At 41.5% G+C, this 19,502-nt stretch overlaps 1 protein-coding gene across 2 annotated transcripts in view; it reads right to left on the bottom strand.

Annotated features, from left to right (window-relative positions):
* LOC126334854 (klaroid protein-like) overlaps window positions 1–19,297 on the bottom strand; it is a 170,494-nt gene extending 151,197 nt beyond the window's left edge. The window contains exons 1-3 of one of the 2 annotated variants that reach the window (XM_049997523.1): window positions 18,755–19,297; window positions 18,510–18,657; window positions 18,096–18,319 (exon numbers count right to left, since the gene is read on the bottom strand). In XM_049997523.1, coding sequence (XP_049853480.1) covers window positions 18,096–18,319; window positions 18,510–18,657; window positions 18,755–18,870 — 488 coding nt within the window. In that variant the 5' untranslated portion in view covers window positions 18,871–19,297. The remainder of the gene's footprint in view (window positions 1–18,095; window positions 18,320–18,509; window positions 18,658–18,754) is intronic. The other variant, XM_049997524.1, reaches the window with a different exon arrangement.
* Between the last annotated feature and the right edge of the window lie 205 nt (window positions 19,298–19,502).

Genomic DNA, 19,502 nt, shown 5'->3' with positions numbered 1-19,502 from the left:
AGAAAGCGGAAAAACATCATCCGTCAAGTCACGACGACGACGAAAGCGTGTGTAGATTGATCCTAACGGATGTTGTTGACGAGGATCGTGACGATTAATAAGGAGAACTGACTGTCGCATTCGCTAAACTCGTCAGCAGCAAAGCAATACGAAGGGAATTCCATAAACAGATCTGCAGTGCGCCATGGAATTCCTAAATCACTCACAGGTGATACAAATGCCCATAACAGGAAAATGTGGAGCCGAAGCCGTAAAACCTGAATTACGGAGCAATGGAAGAAAGTCACTCGGTCGGATGAGTCTTGGTATACACTGTTTCCAACTTTCGGCTGAGTTAACATGTGGTGTACGCTGTCCCAAGCCTACGACGCAGACTGCTTGCTTTCATTTCTGAGACGACTGGAAGTTGTTTTTGATGTCAAAGGATTTCTTACACCGTAGACGAATGGGAAAACTAGTAGAAGCCGACCTCGGGAAAGATCAGTTTGGATTCCGTAGAAATACTGGAACACGTGAGACAATACCGACTTTACGATTTATCTTAGAAGAAAGATTAAGGAAAGCCAAACCTACGTTTCTAGCATTTGTAGACTTAGAGAAAGCTTTTGACAATGTTGACTGGAATACTCTCTTTCAAATTCTAAAGGTGGCAGGGGTAAAATACAGGTAGCGAAAGGCTATTTACAATTTGTACAGAAACCAGATGGCAGTTATAAGAGTCGAGGGGCATGGAAGGGAATCAGTGGTTGGGAAGGGAGTGAGACAGGGTTGTAGCCTCTCCCCGATGTTATTCAATCTGTATATTGAGCAAGCATTAAAGGAAACGAAAGAAAAATTCGGAGTAGGTATTAAAATCGATGGTCAAGAAATAACAAATTTGAGGTTCGCCGATGACATTGTAATTCTGTCAGAGACAGCAAGGGACTTGGAAGAGCAGTTGAATGGAGTGGACAGTGTCTTGAAACGAGGATACAAGATGAACTTCAACAAAAGCAAAACGAGGATAATGGAATGTAGTCGAATTAAGTTTGGTGATGCTGAGGGAATTAGATTAGGAAATGAGACACTTAAAGTAGTAAAGGAGTTTTGCTATTTGGGGAGCAAAATAACTGATGATGGTCGAAGTAGAGAGAATATAAAATGTAGACTGGCAGTGGCAAGGAAAGCGTTTCTGAAGAAGAGAAATTTGGTAACATCGAGTATAAATTTAAATGTCAGGAAGTCTTTTCTGAAAGTATTTGTATGGGGTGTAGCCATGTATCGAAGTGAAACATGGACGATTAATAGTTTAGACAAGAAGAGAATAGAAGCTTTCGAAATGTGGTGCTACAGAAGAATGCTGAAGATTAGATGGGTAGATCACATAACTAATGAGGAAGTATTGAATAGGATTGGGGAGAAGAGAAGTTTGTGGCACAACTTGACCAGAAGAAGGGGTCGGTTGGTAGGACATGTTCTGAGGCATCAAGGGATCATCAATTTAGTATTGGAGGGCAGCGTGGAGGGTTAAAATCGTAGAGGGAGACCAAGAGATGAATACGCGAAGCAGATTCGGAAGGATGTAGGTTGCAGTAGGTACTGGGAGATGAAGCTTGCACAGGATAGAGTAGCATGGAGAGCTGCATCAAACCAGTCTCCGGACTGAAGACCACAACAACAACAATTAAGCATGGCAATGTTTTTGGCCTCTTCCCGTATATTCGAAAATTAAATTCGTCATAAACAATATATCACAATTTGAGAAAATCAGTGGTGTACACACCTGTAACACTAAAGCAAAGAATGACCTTTATTATCCATTATTAAAGCTTTCAGTGCCTCAGAAAAGCGTTCAATATGCAGCAACAAAATTTTTTGATCATTTGCCCTGGAACATAAAACGTCTTACGAGTAGGAAAGCAAGATTTAACTAAAAATTACTGGTAAGGTCTTATGCGACCAAACTGCTGAGGTTATCGGTCCCTAAGCTTACACACTACTTAAACTAACAAACGAACTTACTAAGGACAACACACACACCCATGCTCGAGGGAGGACTCGAACCTCTGACGGGGGGAAACCGCGCGGATCGTGACAAGGCGCCTGAGACCGCTCGCCTACCCCGCGCGTCAAGATTTAAGTCTAACGTTAAATCATTTCTTCTGGACGACTCCTCGTATTACACGGACGAATTTCTATTTAAAAGCTGGTAACGTGTAGGAAAAAAACACCCGTTTTCAAGTGTAATTGCATGAATAGGACTACACAAATGTGTTGTTAAAAAATTTACACTAAACATGTATGCATATCCTGTAAACTCACTCGTTACACGTTATTGCGATAAAATGGATCGTTCAAATGGTCTATTAGAACGTTTAACCAACCAGCTAACCACACTCAGAAGGAATTTCCTCTCGAAATTTCTTTGTTGCTCGAGTATGAGTACCTCCTGACAGTTCACACTTTTCATCGGAAGTTTGAACTTTGTCAGTAAGAATCATTTTTTTTCGAGAAATGTACGTCCTTCCAGGCAGAATTCCGCATGCCTGTGTAGGCCTCATACAACTGAGGTGCAGGAGCGACCCCTGAGATAGCCCGCTAGCGACGTTTTGCCACTTCATGTGGCAATCATTGAGGTAGTGTTTTCACTATATTTTTATACAGATATTTGTACAATCCTTGACATTTGGGCAATTAAGCCAAGAACCCAAATCTCCGAGGCACCTAACGTTCTACCGTCACTCCGTACGTTACGTTGGTCGCTAATGTGTGTCTGGCATTTACCGTAGTAGAGGACTGCCAGTGATAACCACCACATGGCGCGAGAACCACGAGATCTCCAGGCCTGCAAAGAGGTTTCAATGGCTGACGCTCCATAAGAGGAATAAGTAAAGCCTAGAAAGTGAATCATTACTGGAAAGACTCCGGTCTTGTGTTCGCCAATCTCAGAAAAGAGCTGTGAGGCTCCTGGCCGGAATTCTACAGACTGTAAGAAGGTATTTGTCAAAAGTAATTACGAATAATTTATTATAATAATATCGTGTGATGAGGGCCTCCCGTCGGGTAGATTGCTTGCCTGGTGCAAGTCTTTCAATTTGACGCCACTTCGGCGACTTGCGCCTCGGTGGGGATGAAATGGTGATGATTACGACAACACAACACCCAGTCCCTGAGCGGAGAAAATCTCCGACCCAGCCGGGAATCGAACCCGGGCACTTAGGACTGACAGTCCGTCGAGCTGACCACTCCCCTGTCGGGGGCAACTGATGTCTATGACCAGTTGTCTATTTGGAAAGACCAGAATTGAACTCTGACTACCCTAGCTTGCATTTTCCGGGATCAAGAGGTCGGTGGGACGTTGCAGCCTCCTTTCGCAGTATGGTTTAATAGGAACACTTACCAGACGAGTGAACAAGTTGGTGTCGGATAACATACGCTGTATAGTTTATATAACTAAGTAACCCAACGGACAGCGAATAATTAGTTGTACTATTCTACTATTTAGCTTAAGTTCCTTATGAAGTATGCAGAGACCAAAATTAATTATTGCATAGAACACACACACACACACGCGCGCGTGCCAATCAAGAGTCTATGACTTGCAAAAAACAACTAATAAGAAATTAAAGAAGTTACGGGCGACAGACAACTTTCAACACAGCACTGCTCAACTACGAACAAAGCCCTTTTGAAGTTCGTTTGTCGCCCTATTCCTCCTCCATGTGACCAGTCCCTAAGGTAATTAAAACCTTTTAAAAATCTACAATTTAGTGTGATATCTGCGAAGTTCCACGTCCTAGTATCATTTTGCTAGACTTTAAAGTAACTGATATCTGCTAAACCAAACAGAGATCAATCTGCCAACGGCTGGACTAGAAAGCTAAGAAGCAACTTATTCAAAAACTTACGCGATGATCACAATAAGTTTTCCATTTTAATTTTTGAAATTGACGAAGCGTGTACAGTGATAATTGTTTGATGATAAATTAAGGCAGGAAGGCTATAATGTAACTTCCAACATCCAGGTCATTAGAGACGGAACACGGGCTCGGCGAGGACGTGGAAGATTCCGCCGCGCATGTATTTAAGGAACCTTTTCGTCCCAAGCGACTACCAGGATGGCCGGCCTGTAATTTGAACCCAGTCTCTCCGTAATTCGAATCCAAAATCTTGACCACGGCGAGATCTCAAATTCTTTAAAATTGGGGAAGGGTGTGTTACGCACGAGGCAGCACAACTTGCCGCAACAAACTGTAGCTCTACTACAAATTCAGCCACGATGTCCAAGGAGCAGCTACAATGAAAACTGATTTATTTGCATTTGGTAACCTGTTCCAGCTGCACAGCCGTTGTCACAACTATTTAATATTCACACTGAAGCGACAACACTGACAAAGTATCACCTCCCAGCAGGGGCACCCGCAAAGGGGGTTGTGCGAAAGGCTATGAGGGCAGTTAGCCCTGGTGAGAATTCATTCAATTTATGAATATAAAAAAGGACCTACAATCACAAGCTCCGGATTTTTATGATCTAAAATACTGGAAAATTATTATTAAAATGATCCGAAAATAGAAAATATTGATAAAAAGTAAAATAAAAAATATATGTGAAATCACATCGTCCCAGGACCCGGCGAATATAAAGGACGTCGAGCATCACTGGAAAGCGTCAGCGAACATACTGTCTCTAGCAAAATTGGTTCCCCACGTCGTGACCTGGACATCAGTCGCAAAGATCTCGGAAGTTTATATAATCGGCAGATAACAGCATCCTCAAAATTTCTAACTCACGTGTATGAGGAAAATGTTTCGCCCGTACTGACATCAAAACCGGCCGGCACCCCTGCCTCCCAGAGTGTAGTATTGCAGTAAGGAAAAATACAAACTCGACGTACGACGTTAAATTGGTCAAAGCGTGGATGTATAATCGAAACATGTTACCAAATGAAAGCAAATTACGAATTTGGCAGTTTAAATAGCAGCACAGTTCCATTATCCGTGATGCTGGGCCATAACATTCTAGAAAGACGTGGATGTGCTCGTTTTCATGATCAGAAGTAACACCGTATCGATTTTGAGGTCGTTAGAGATTATGTACTAGCTTTCGTGGGAAAACTTTTTTATGGAATCATTGTGATTTAATGACACGGATTTAAACAAGGCGTAAAGTGGATGATTTTTCTGTCCAGAGGACAACTGTGGCTGGTTGCCCCCTGCCAGTAGGACATCGTGGGTCCGCAGGTACAATGGTTGCCCCCTGCCAGTAGGATATCGTGGCTCCGCAGGTACAATGGCTGATACCTCCGCGTAGGAAACTGCGAAGCCATTTCAAACGGCACTGTCGCAACCGATGACGAGTGCTGCCGCTTTTACAGTCCCGTCTGAGGCCCTCTTGTGTACAGGAGCATAGCATCCAGCTTCTCATTAGCAGACTACTACATTTTTCTTGATCATCCTAACAGATACTCCGCAGAAAATGGTCACTTCACACAATGATCATTAATTACGACGTGGTTGCCAAATGCAACCACCAGCTTTGGGCGGATTGGTTGTATAATACTTCGATAAATTGGTGGTGTTGAACCAGTAAAAAATTCCGAGCTTTCGACAATACACACAATACATTCGTCTGAAAATCGACTGATGTCAAATAGGTGACAATTCCGCACACGTGAATGACGTGGTGGCATCCCCGTCGTAACTGGTGGTTAAACAAGACCCACCTATGACAGAACGCCCGCAGAATCAAAGTTCCAATCATGATTCACACGGTTATTCCAAATGATGGAGCAAATTTCAAACCACAAAAGACAGAAACACAACTCCAACGCTTCTACACATAGAAAAGATGGAAGTTTTGCATGGTCGCATTTCAAAGTTCAATTCAAAGCCGTAATGGCGACGTTGGTTGTTTGTAGGAAAATGGAGCCCAAAATGAGCAAGCAATGAACTTAAAAATTCCCTCAAACAACGCTATGACGAGTTCTGAAACAACGTCAGCATCATAAGCAATTTTAGACGACATGGAAGAGAAAATTTTCTCTTAACAACTAATTTTTCAGGTTAAGGCTTTTTCTTATTTCTTGTAAATTTTATCACCATAATGTAAATTTTGGGCAACTGAAAATCCTATGCTCGTTATTCAACGCGGAAGAGACTCGCCATGAGTTAAAACCTCCTGCGACATTGCTGTAAAAGTTTATGGAGCGTTATTCTTATTGCTAACACTGTCACAGGAATCAAGTTTACTAGAAAACTGGCTGTTTCCCTAACTTCGAAGTAACTCACGTAATTTCATCTTCATGCACGAAGTCGCACAGCCTCACTTTTCCAACCACGCCTGACGTTACTAGACAGACATCATTCCAGGATGTTGGATTGAAAGATGATGAGCAGAAGAATCAATTTCATCGTCGGTGCCCTCCCCTATTTTTATCGGTGGATGTGAATAAAAGATCGTATTTTTGTCTCACCTACGCTTGCTACTATTCATGATCTATCACATCACATTGTCGAAGCTACGTATTCGATAACTAGATACTAGCTGGCTAGTATGTGACAAAAATATGAGCTTGTCGTGTAACACTTAGTCCACGTTGAGTGTACAACCATTTGAACCTTGAAAGCTGTTCCTGCTACGTCCAAATACTATGGACTTGTGCACTTTGAGAAGAAAGAAATTTTTGAAAAATGCTTCATTTCGGACAGCTCTGTATGACATGGAACGAACTCCCGTTAAGAACTATCATGTGAATTCTATATGCAAGGGAGCCTTAAATCCTGTTGCCTTCTCAGACGAGGACCATGAACTGGATTATAGAAAGTCACCTTTTGCTGAATCCACGTTGATTCCTACAGAGATTTCTACCATCAAAAATGATATGAAATGACAATTCTACAACAGATTGACGTTTGCGATATGGGTCTACAGTTAGGTGAGTGAGCTCTACGACTCGCCTTGGAAACGAGGATTGCATGCACTTTTTACAACAGCTTTGAACACTTCACTGCTCCAGCTGTTTACGATAGACTATAGACAGAAGGAAATCAAGTACCTTTGCATAGTCTTTAAAGAAATCATTATTTATCTCATCTGGTTCAGTCGCCTTCCTTCCGCTGAACGATTTTAGTTATTCTTTTTGTGATCGCTTATCGCAATATCAGTCAACGGAATTCGTAAAGAAGGTGGAAAAGAAGTATCTTTCTAAATAAACAAATCTCTACAGACGAAATTCGTTATTCCATCTTTTCTGTCATGAAGCTCTCTCAGTTTTTGTGTAAATTTTCTGACACAGCTATTGGATGAGGAATGAGCTCTCTAATCCCTCACAACCTTACGTAGTACAGACACGTCAAAAACGCAATGTAATAATTTTGGATGTTATCTCCCGGTGATTAAAGTCTGGTGTTGACTGCTAAGGTAATCTGAAATCTGTAAATTGTCGCCTGGTGTGTCTGCCATGTCAAAGTCTCAAAGCATGTGTTTCCACCTTTACTTTCTGCATTACCAATGACTGACATCTGACCTTCCAATTAGCTTCGAAAAGTCAGGTAACATTCTGTACGGGGTGTTCCTAACAAAGCTGATATCTGCATCGGCTCTTCGTAAAAATCCGACGTATATCCATTGTACAGTATGCCAGGTACTAGCAAACCTTGAACATTCTATTATCCGGAAGTTCTGACTAGATTCGCCATATCTTACAATTGACGTAATACTTTTTTCCGTGGTCCTTTTGCAGGACGCACAGAAACTGCTACAAAACAATATTTTTAATGAAAATACCTTCACTAAATTATAAATTAGTCTCGTGAAAAGAGCTTACGTCCAGAAAATGGTTTTTAACTCAGTAACTGCCAGTGTTGCTCTCCAGCAGCAGTAGTTCCCCAATACACAATGTAAGTCCCAACGCAAATTAACTGGCAGCATTGCTCTTTGTCATCCACTGGCTTCGTAGATCTGTCAGAGCCCATTATTATAACTCAGTATTTTGTTACCAGATGATACATATCAAGCGAGTACATGTGCCTGGCAGCAGTGACTTGCATTCAGTTACTGTGGCTGCATATGAGAGAAGACTCACGCAAGCGTTGACAGTTCGTTCTTATAATAAAAAAGAATACGACGCACTATTTACTAAAACAACGCGAAATTAACATTTTTCCTCGAAAATTTAAAGTGGGGTCAAATGAATTGTTACTTCAATTACGACACAATTTTTACCAACGCTCATTTGTCTTTCGCGCCACGCATCTATTGTGATAAATTTAGAACAATTATTTCACAACCACTGATCAACGGTATCGGATCGTCCGTAGTCTTGTTATGAAGAGCGAAACCCGTACAACACAAGAGTATCTTTGGTGAGGAGCTCTGTCTACGGCTTTGCACCCCAGGAAGCGCATCAGGTAGATTACACGCACCTTTATCGATTTTTTCTGTGCTGGGGGAGACAGGACGTGACAGGGCGTGGTCTGGTACCAACGGCATCACAGTCCACGCACCCGCGTTACGGTGGGCAACCGTTAACGCACGACACAGTGAACAGGATGGCTGCCATTCCATCCATTTACACCATGAAACCAAAACTGTCGACATCTACAGTTAAAGGATCTCCACTTCCAAAGCTCCATTTTACATAAGAAACAAATTCTGAAACGAGCTACACCATTTATTTTTCACTTGCTATTTTAAAACCAGCCGCACATGGAAAATTCTTCTATCGTCTATTTTATGAGACACACATTCTAATCAAATTTAGAATGCGAGCTACCACTTTATTAAACCTCCCAGACGGAATCAGTATTAATAAATGACGTGAGAACTATTAATCCGAGTCGGAATCATAAAAGTTTCAACAATGTATAGTAACGCACTGGAAATTGCCAAAGCAGATACTTCCAAAACGGGGCCGGAAGGCTGGTGAGTTTTACGGTACTGTCTGAAAACAGCAGCTGGCAATACGTAAGCGGAACTAGCTAGCAGGTGCGCACGAAATTCAATACTGCAGGTCGCACCACATGGGCGCTTCACGGCCCCCAATGCTGTAGCCGCAACTGGACTAACACGAAGATTCGAAAAATACCATACTGTACTCAACAGCTAAGGGCTTCACTATGTATAGTCCAACAGGAGGCGGCGTGACTACCCCTTCCTTCGATCGAACAATACACTACAAAGACAGTTAAATAAGAGATATGAGACTGAGCCGTACGTTGCTTTTTTCTCATGAGTCTTTTTCATTATTCAATCGTTTAAATTATTGGGCCAGCGATTGGTTCGAATGTAGAAAATTTCACAATAGGAGTGGAAAAATTCTAGTAACATGTAAATAAAATAATTTATATTTAACACTACAGTCTAGGATAAATAAGTAAAAGGTAGAGCTGAAGAAATCATTCGATATGCTAATAAGTGTGCCACGGTTCAGAGACAGCTGTCATCGCAACGAAAACTCTGAAAATTCGTATTGGGCTTCTCCGTTATAAAGAAAACAATACACGTTTCTGTGTTTTTTGGAAATTAAAATCCTAAAGGGGTGAAATAGGGGTCGGACATTTTTATGAAATTATTTCGTTACATTAAAACATATCTAAAGTTAAATCTATGAAAACTGGTATTTGAATTCTAAAGAAATATGTTAGGGGATGAAAGTTTCTATGGAAATATCATCACAAGAACTCGAAAGCAGGATTAACGAAGACTTCGGACTTTGGTAACCAGAATCGCTTACTGATCTGAACTAGATTCAAAAACACCATGCTTCCAAGACCTTAATTAACGTGCAAATTTACAAGATTTTGAAATTTGTGAACAATATTTCCATTAAATAAAAACAAAACAAAAAAAACTGTGCAAACCATACAGTCTGCACGGGCGATGCACCGGACGCTAAACTAGGTTAAGATACTGATATAAACGCCTTGCGACTTCGAAACCGGTAGTAGTTCCGATAAAGTACATCGGTTGGCGTTCCTTGTACCATCCAATATGCTTTCTGTTGACTACTATGCTAGGAGTTAAGAATGAGCACGACTTGAAAAGCAAACGTCACAACGAGTGACGCTAGGAAAACAAATGCGAAATACGGGTAGAACACGAACGCGCTTTTCTTCTACCAGCTAAAGGCGAAAAATTTGTCTCGAACACGTGTATTTTGACAGCGATTTTGCGACTGCGCGTGTGAGAGAGGCCATACCGAGTGCACACCTGCACATGTCACGTGAGACGCAGAAGACGTTACTCTACAACTCGCCGATGGCCGCAGAACAATGGGGACTGGTGAACGCTTTCGACCTAGCGTGTCTGCCTTGTGCTGTAGATCAATCGGTTCCCGGGCTCTCAAGGACATCGGCCGCTTGCAGTACATGGTACAGGGCACATCGTGAATGACGAAAACGATGCGCCGAATACAGCGTTAAAGCATGCTTACTGCATGCAATGCTGGGAGGGAGGGAGAGAGGCAGGGAGGGAGGCTCGCAGGAGGAGAAAGACTTTCTGCGGAGTAGTCGGCAGTTCCCTCTACATTGGTAACTTTAGAGTAGGGTACTCTAACCTTTTAACATATAGCCCATTTCTTATTTATTTTACTAATAAAATTTTCCAACCTCCCACTGTTCCAAAGTAATGGTAATTTATAACGTAGGGAGATAATTTTACTTTACTAAATTTGTAAATTATCGTTGGTTCGTACTTACGGGCGCTCAACGCTGAGGTTATCAGCGGTACATTATGGTTACAGCAAGTTCAAGCATATAATAGTAATTACTTACGAAACATTTTGTCATAATTTTGAGTAAGCCTAATGCAAATGTTTCTACAGCGCCCACCGTAAAAGCTACAACGCCCATTAGAAGATTGTAGGGACCAAAAGGTTGACTACCAATGCCTTAGAGCAACGCAAGTACACATGCTAACGAATTACCTTCGTCGCCAGTGTTAAACCAAATCATATCACAAGGAAGACACCTACACGTCACCAAAGAAGTCGCATGTACGCGAGTAACACGATGATTATTATTATCCTTTTAAGAAAAAAACAAAACCGTCCGCCGAAAATCGCCGGGTTTACAGCTGCACTTTAGGTACTTTGAACTAACCTTCATTATTGACGACCGCTTATTCATTGCGGTGATAGGTATTGCTGTACTTAAAGAGTTTGGTTGCATGACCATGAAATTTGCTTGAAAGAACAAAGCCCCCAACAAAATAAACAAAGAGCTAATGATGTCTCCATCAAGATTCAAACAGTAGATATGCTTTTTCAGGAGAAAAACCTTCTGAATATTCCTCAGAAGACCCTTCTGTCGGTATTTTTCTTGTCTTCTTGCTTGTGTAAATCAGTTCGTTCTGAACTTGTCGCCGCGCTGTGATTCGCAACTGCGCATGCGCAGTCCCGCTGAACGTTGTCCTGTCGCTAACAAGCGCTTGCGAACTATTTGAAACTATCGAAGATTGCAGCGTGTTTCGTTGTGTTGCCATCCCCTTCGTTGCAGCTCATCATCTATAGAGGAATCGGTAAGGCAGTACGCGCCTAGCAGGAATCCGTGTCCCTGACTGCAAAAGCAATCGCGATGGATCACCGCCGCCTACAGTGGGCCAGCGCAGCGCACACAACCGACTGCGTCCCTATGACGCCGCCCTGCAGGGGTGACGTAAGCGCTGCCGTTGAAAAGGCGCGCTGACTGACGCGGTAGCCGCCCACGCAGTCGCAGCAGTCACGGGTGTACACTGTACTCAAACATACACGCGGCGCGGGCCCCGCTCGCGTGCGTGCGCAGGAACATCGCTTTGGGCGGCGGCGGAAAATCCCACTCGCTCACATGGCTCGCGCCCAAACGCAGCCGGAGAGCCAAGTTCTTTACTTCCAGTTCGCGTCGTAATCTCGTAACCTGAAGGATGGACACTATTTGCATGGATAACTGGTTGGCGTGAACTGAGCGTGTCCCCGGCAGCTAGAGGCGGCGGGACGCGGCCGAACACTGGAATGCAGTCGCCAGAGGGTGTGGCCGCAACCTCACTCCGCATCTCGCCAACGCTTTCCAACTGATCCGCTACTCCCGAACGACCCGTCTAGTGTCAGTTGACGATGTCGTGTTATACGTGCAATCTAGATTACAGAATATGTAGTCGCATATAAGGAAATCATGCAACACTACCTTTCATTACGCAGGGGAGTATCCGATGTTATGTAACTTCATTGCTGCATTGTAAGTTGGCTTGTCGGTTATACATGTACATTTATGTGAGTAGGAAAGCCCATTATCTGTGTAAGGCAATCATACAGTATACTAGTCTCTTAGGCTATTTCATAACAGCATAGTACCGAACAAGTAACCCGCGATATAGCCTCATATCTGATCAGATACTTCGCTCGCTCGTATCTTATTTACGGAATGATGGAGCAGAATTGTATCAAAAACCTCCCCAGTCTCAAAAATCGTCAAATTTATCAAGTCTCTGTTATCTATACCCTTCTGCGACTCGCAGAAAAGTATGTATATACTCTCTCTCTCTCTCTCTCTCTCTCTCTCTCTCTCTCTCTCTCACACACACACACACACACACACACACACACACACACACTTATCACTTCTGATACCCTTGCCGATAGCGACACATATTTTGTAGTCCCCAGACCACTCATCACTTTCGACTGAACAAGGATTAACATAAAATACAAATGAGGCCATTTCCGAAACTTAAGTTTTTTTAGTTGTATTCGTTTCACAAAAGACGCATCGACACTGCTCCCAAATGTGAAATAGATCTCCCCCCACCTAACCGCGTATTACAGCACTGTGACTCGGATGCTGCTCACCTGCACTACTGAACATTAAAAGTGCAGCACTATGAAGTGGTTGAGGGTTAAGGAAATTTGACTTAATTATGAGAGTATGTAGGAGTTGTAAAATAGAACTCTTGAAAGCAACATTGACGCCAGAGCTGAAAATAATGTAAAGACAATTAAATGTGCAGCTACTCTTGAATGTCTGTATTTATCATACGGCAGCGAAACTTCGCGGATACGCTAATGCGAAACAGATTTACACTGGAAAAAATTTGTTCCAATTTTGGCCACCAGGCGCATATGTGGAGCTGTGCAGCATCTCGTCGACGTCTCTGGTGTTCATACTGAACAACTTGTGTAAGGGGCAGTTAATAATAAAAATCAACATTATGCGATACCCAATTGTTTGACTTTTTGTGCCCACACCACATTCCTAATCCATTACATATGGAAACGAAATGAGACATGTTCACTTGGCCGCACACAACCGTAAATTCATCACAGGCCTCGAGTCGCGAAATTAACTTGTTTGCAGCAAGGCAAATAGTCAAAACGGCAAGGCGGCGATATCTGTAGTACCACAGGCTATCAATCGCTCAGCACGAGACTCATCATAGTTGGGACTTCCCTTACGCTGCAGTAGTGAGGCGTCATCAGTGGTGTGTTTAACAATACACGGACACAGGCAGTGACACCAATTTAGCATTTTTATGGCCAAACTTTGCATGTGTTCAAGCGGTGCGGCATGAAACACTTCAATTTAGCATACAGCTCATCTTTACCAGTTCTCTCCGTAAGCTGATTATGTGCTTTTTGCGAACTTCCAACATGCCTGAGTAATTGCAGGGCAGCAACTTGTAATCAATACAACGGAAAAACAGCCAAAGCTGCAAATTTCATTTTATTTATTTGATGACTAGTTTCGGGTCGGGGCCCATTTTCAAATCATCGCGGGGTCAAAATGATTATTTCCCCAAAATATAACAATTATGTCAATATAAGAAACATATACTTGTAACTACGTGCAAATGAACAGTTACTGTGCATACAGACAACTCTCTAACTCAAACTTCCTGGCAGATTAAAACTGGATGCCGGACCGAGACTCGAACTCGGGACCTTTACCTTTCGCGGACAAGTGCTCTACCATCTGAGCTCCCAAAGCACGGCCTACGCCCCATCCTCACAGCTTTACTTCTGCCAGTACTCATATCCTGCCTTCCAAACTTCGCAGAAGCTCTCCCACGAACCTTGCAGAACGAGCACTCCTGGAAGGATGATATTGCGGAGACATGGCTTAGCCAAAGCCAGGGGGATGTTTCCAGAATGAGATTTTCACTGAAATCGAACGTACTACGGCAACAATTGTTCCACGAAAACTTGGGCATAATTCTGGAGTCTTGACATACAACCACCATTGCTATACTGCAGCCCACTGCATCAATTATGCATAACTTCCCTGGAACGGCGGGTTTGAAATTAACGAGCAACAACTCCTTAACAAAGAGCTAGATGAACAGAGACAGGAAGTCAGTCTTGGACATGTTACAAGGGCACTTACCTGAAGATGAACCTGGAAAAACCTAAAATATCTCATGGACATCCGACTGGGGACTGCGGTAAACATCATCTTCCGGCGGCAAAACATGAGTACGTATTAGTGTATTATAAACGAAAATATTCGTTCCAGCAATAAAACAATACTTGAGAATATTTTTTTCCTTCGAATATCGCCGAACTATGTACAGATAACCCGCATATCATCGTGAGTCAATAGCCTCGGCTGAAAATACGGGTCACATTTCCACTCATGATTGTTGTGCGGTATCTTGTTGCAGATTCCCACGACCATCTCAAGGTCACGCAAGATGTGATCTAACGGTTTCACAGGCTCGGGCAGCATTCGACACGTTGCGGTTGGCTGGGGACCGCCCAGCGACCCAATCAGATTGCAGCAACGCTCCCTGCTCAGCACAAAGTGCTGCATCCGAAAACTCCTTTTAACTGGTACTCAAAATTGGCATCACTGCGATTGCATCCTAGAGAAATGAAGTTGAAAAAATGATACCACGAAGTATCCAAACAACGGGAGCAGAGTCAGCATGTCATTTACTGACCTTATCAACATAATCACTAAGTTATTTGGCTTTGAAACAAAGACACTGTGGAGTGTTTGAAGAAAGTATTACCACCGTCTAAGTACAGATTCTTGCCGTAACTCTATGAATGCACAAAGCAGCTAAAAATGTGACTAAAATATCAAATACAAAAATTGTGTTTTCAATAAATAAAGTATACAAAAAACAGTTTGCACAAGTTTATTGTTAAACCCTTGGCCAGGTTTCAATACAGCTAAGAGTATCTTCTTTAGAAGGAAAGCCACATTAATTACATGACATTAACATCGCAGACATGCATGTTGAGCTAAGAAGTTCATGGCAAACACACACACACAACTGGGAATAAAATCTTGCATGGAAACAGTATAAAACTGTTACAAGGAACAGACATTTAACAAGCTGCACCCATGTAACAGTTTTTACTGTTCCCAATGGAACACTTAATGTTCCATATTTTCTGCTGTCTTGTTTCAGCTTCTTAGCTCATCCCGTACGTTTACAGTTTTGACGTAGGCCTAATGTAATTTATGGGACTTCCCTTCTGAAGAAAATACACTTAATGGTATAGAAGCCCGGTCGAGGTTTTTACAATGAACTTATGCAACTGGTTAAAGGAATATTTTATTTATTGAAAATACATATACAGTAGCTGCTGTCAACCATATTTAAAATTGTAAGATTAAAATTATGTTTTACTTCTGATGAGTTACACACAGAAATGTTCTCACAACAGAAGCCGTATACAGTGATAACAGAATGAGTGAATGCCTTAAAAGGTCTAAGCCAGAACCATATGTTTGGAACAGAAGGTATGGTAGATGACAGATTGAGATTTGGTATTAATTCTGTCTTCAACAACTAACCTTTTCCTTTCTGCAGCAGAGAAATTGACAAAATCAATGTAACAAGGCAAGCAGAATCAAGTACTTACTATGGCTTTCCATACTGAATACCTTACGTATTGTAATTTTCACTGTTTAAAACATACAAATAATTTTCACACATGAAGCTCTATTACAGACCATTTTAGTTCCATGCACCATTGATAAAATCATTGTGGACACACTTCCTGTCCGAGTTAGGCTCAAAAGTTCAATAAAGAATGGATACTTATTTATGTCCTCTTTCTACTGGTTATATAGGCCAGCAACTGGGGAGTCACAGGGATATTTTCATTAAATCATAATCTACAGGGAACAGAGTAGAAACGAATAATATTAGGAATACGTTAAAGTTTAGTTCAGTTATGAAATGACAGGAAATGTAATGTACATTCAGCATCTCAAGCACAATGTTGTTGGAGCTCAAACATAATGAGCTACCAGGAACCTCCTCCAAGACAACCAGCATCAATTCATTGGTCAAGCCTAGCTTGCACTTTTCTCACACAACATCCTGAATGCCAGTTTTTGACTTCCAAAAAGCATTTGGTTCACTATCATAACAACATTTATTAAAAAATAATATGATCACATAGGGGTTCAAATAAACGTGACAGAATTAATGATTACTTGACCAAGACAACACAGCACGGGTAAAAGTCTATATCAGGACCAGTAGCATACTTAACATGATTCGGGCAGCAATGTTGTCAGTACTCACCCAAAGTTATGATGGGAATGCAATGGGGTTTGGCAGCTGATGGTCCTACACAACCAATGAGAGACAAATGGACCCACGATGTTTTGTAAAACAAGAGACAAAGGAATACAGTCACATTCTTGCCTCAATATTCCACTACATCTGAAATCTCAGCACACCTGGAAGATATGAGCAAGTGTTTTGACAACCTAACCAAAACCTCTTAACTCATGATATACTTAGGAAAAACTGTTAAACATTTACGATTCACAGCAATTAAAGCTGCGCTACTAGTTCTCAACCCAGCAAGCGAATAAGCGAGTGGTTTCAATTTTGTGCTAGACATTCACTGCCTCTTTTCTCACCTTTCACTGGTTACATGTGAGTACCATTCTATCATCTACCCAAACTGGCACATTGTCAACTTAAGAGCAGCAGAGAAACACCTTCATGACAACCACTGGTCCTGATCTAGATTTGTGGCCCACAATGTATTACCTCAGAAGGATTGTCATGACAAGGAGCAAAAGGAACTTAACAAGAACCCTTGCTGTTCAAGTTGTACCAATGATTTTTATATACATAACACAAAAATTTGGTTGGCTTTCACAACTCTCGACTTGGACTTAAGGTATATTACATATCATTCTGTTGCCTAAACATTCATTTATGCAAATAGATAGCTTTTATGAGGCATTTACTGGGTGTGTTCCTTGACAACCAAAAATCACCACTTGATCTGATGTAGGTAAGTCTGCCAGAACAACCTACACAAAAAACGCCAAAAACAATGCCGATGATGCCACCTCTGACCAAAGAAGAATGGCTTTATCACGAAACCTCCAAGATATCAACTTGACAGTGCACTCTATCCAAGAACTGGGAGCAAACTAGAGAATTACATGGATGCATATTTCAATATAGGGCTATACATAAATTCTCTTCTAGAGATTAGGTATAATACAAACAGAATTTGCCATTTAAAAGTTAAGGGGGTTATCTTACAAAACAACACTAACAAGTTCCTCATCATTCACTTAACTCAGACAAAACAGCATATTAAAAAATAATCGTGATGTTTGTTTTCGTCTGCAAATTATGCCCTATTATTGTGAGACGAAGCAAATGCCCCAATTGGGCATGGAAAAATCAAATCGTATTTGGAATTACATTTGACACGAAACTACCACACTCTCCTAATTAAAATAACGATACTCTGCTCATATCAACTCTCACTAGAGCAAAATTGCGACAGTGCCAACGACTACCAATGATATGACGCAAAACAGATGCCCAAGCAAAGCAAAACTTCAAATTTCATTCGGCTAGAAATTTAAATGAGTGGGATAAGATACATCGACTTTAGCTGTCAGCACCAAAATCTGACACAGACACCAATCAACTTACAGCAATAGACGTTGTTATATAACAGCAACAATAGGTGAAAAACCATTTCACTAAATGAGAATTACTATTTACACTGTTTGTTAAGAGTTACACACTAAGGCGATACCACCAATTGACAAATGGCAGCTAACAATTAGTGTCTACATTCACATCCAAGATGAACCATAAACTATCAATAACAAATATCTGAAGAACTGATATTTCACATAATACTCACTCCCAGTAATCTTCGACTGATTTATATATGTCGTAAGCAGTCAGACGTGATTTACCGCCTTCATCACTTGAATATCCAGCATCTTGAACAGGAGTTTCTGTGCTAGTCACTACATTTCGCGGCTCCACCTCTTTCACAGTAACTACATCAGTATCTTCTTCACTGACTGAGGCTCCATTCATAACCGTCCTTCGGTTATAAGACTTCCGTGAAGATGTTTCTTTCTAAATGTAAAACAATTATGTTACTGAACTAAGATTAAAACAGTAAGCTTAATTTGCTGCTTTATCAACATGTTATTATGCTACTGATTCCAGTTTTAAGTAAACAAAAACAGCAAATCCAAATAATGTTTACTGTGTGATGTTCTTCAAAATTAATGTAAGCCGCAAATACGGCAAATATTGCACTTACCTTCCTATCAGTATCAGAGTAATCGGCAGACGCGTCGCTGTCATTTGAAGTTTTGCCAGCTTGTGAATAACGAATCTCTGTAGTTTGCGTTTGAGTGACGCGTGTAACAGTGCTGGATTGTTCACTTTTTTCAGCTGAAGCTCGAGTTCTACAACGTAGGGAAATAACAATCTGTAGCGAACGTTTCATCGGACAACATAAATAAAAATTTATGTAAGTATGAAACATAAAAACAAACTACTCACCTGGTTCGCAAGCTCCTCCTGCGAGTTGGAGTATCAACAACAGATCTCCTCAGCGGCGTGCCTGACCGCAGCTGGCCGCTTTCTATCAGTTCATTTATGTCATTGTCAACATCCATTTTGTGAGTCCTACAAAATTGGTCAATGTCTAATAAACATTTATTTACTACTAAACACCAATTTACTTCCACAGTGGCATGAGTAAACGTCTTAACGCACGCCGAATGTGCGGCACTGTTAAGTAAAAGGCTCACTCAGCAAGCGTCCCAATGCACGCCCCCTTCACACAATCACTGATAAACAAAACTTTTTCTCCAATAACGTTAATTGGCAACACTCATCAAACAATGATAACGATTCCTCTGTTGTTGCACAACGTTACAATTCTTGTATCTGATGTTAGATTTAGCGCTGTATGACGCATCCACGGTAACGAACGAACCACCCTTTAACAGAGCTATTTACAAACTGATGTCGTAATTACCCCAACGCCACTTGACCAGAGTTATACACTCAACACTGCAAGGCAAAGACAAAACGTGAGATGCAGCGCCACAGGCGGTGAATTAAATAACTAAAAGAAGTAGTCACAACTCTGAATCGATTGAACGACTTAGCAGCCTCGATTGAATAATCGAAGCAGAATACGATAACTGTGGAACCATAACGGCCACTCAACAAAGCTACTTAATAACGCTATTAAAAATTTATATTAAGTGTTAAGCAACAATTATTGCAAAGAAAGGTCGGA

The sequence above is a fragment of the Schistocerca gregaria genome, chromosome 2 (genome assembly GCF_023897955.1).
Source record: "Schistocerca gregaria isolate iqSchGreg1 chromosome 2, iqSchGreg1.2, whole genome shotgun sequence".
NCBI lineage: Eukaryota > Metazoa > Arthropoda > Insecta > Orthoptera > Acrididae > Schistocerca > Schistocerca gregaria.
This window is presented reverse-complemented; position numbering and strand designations above follow the sequence as displayed.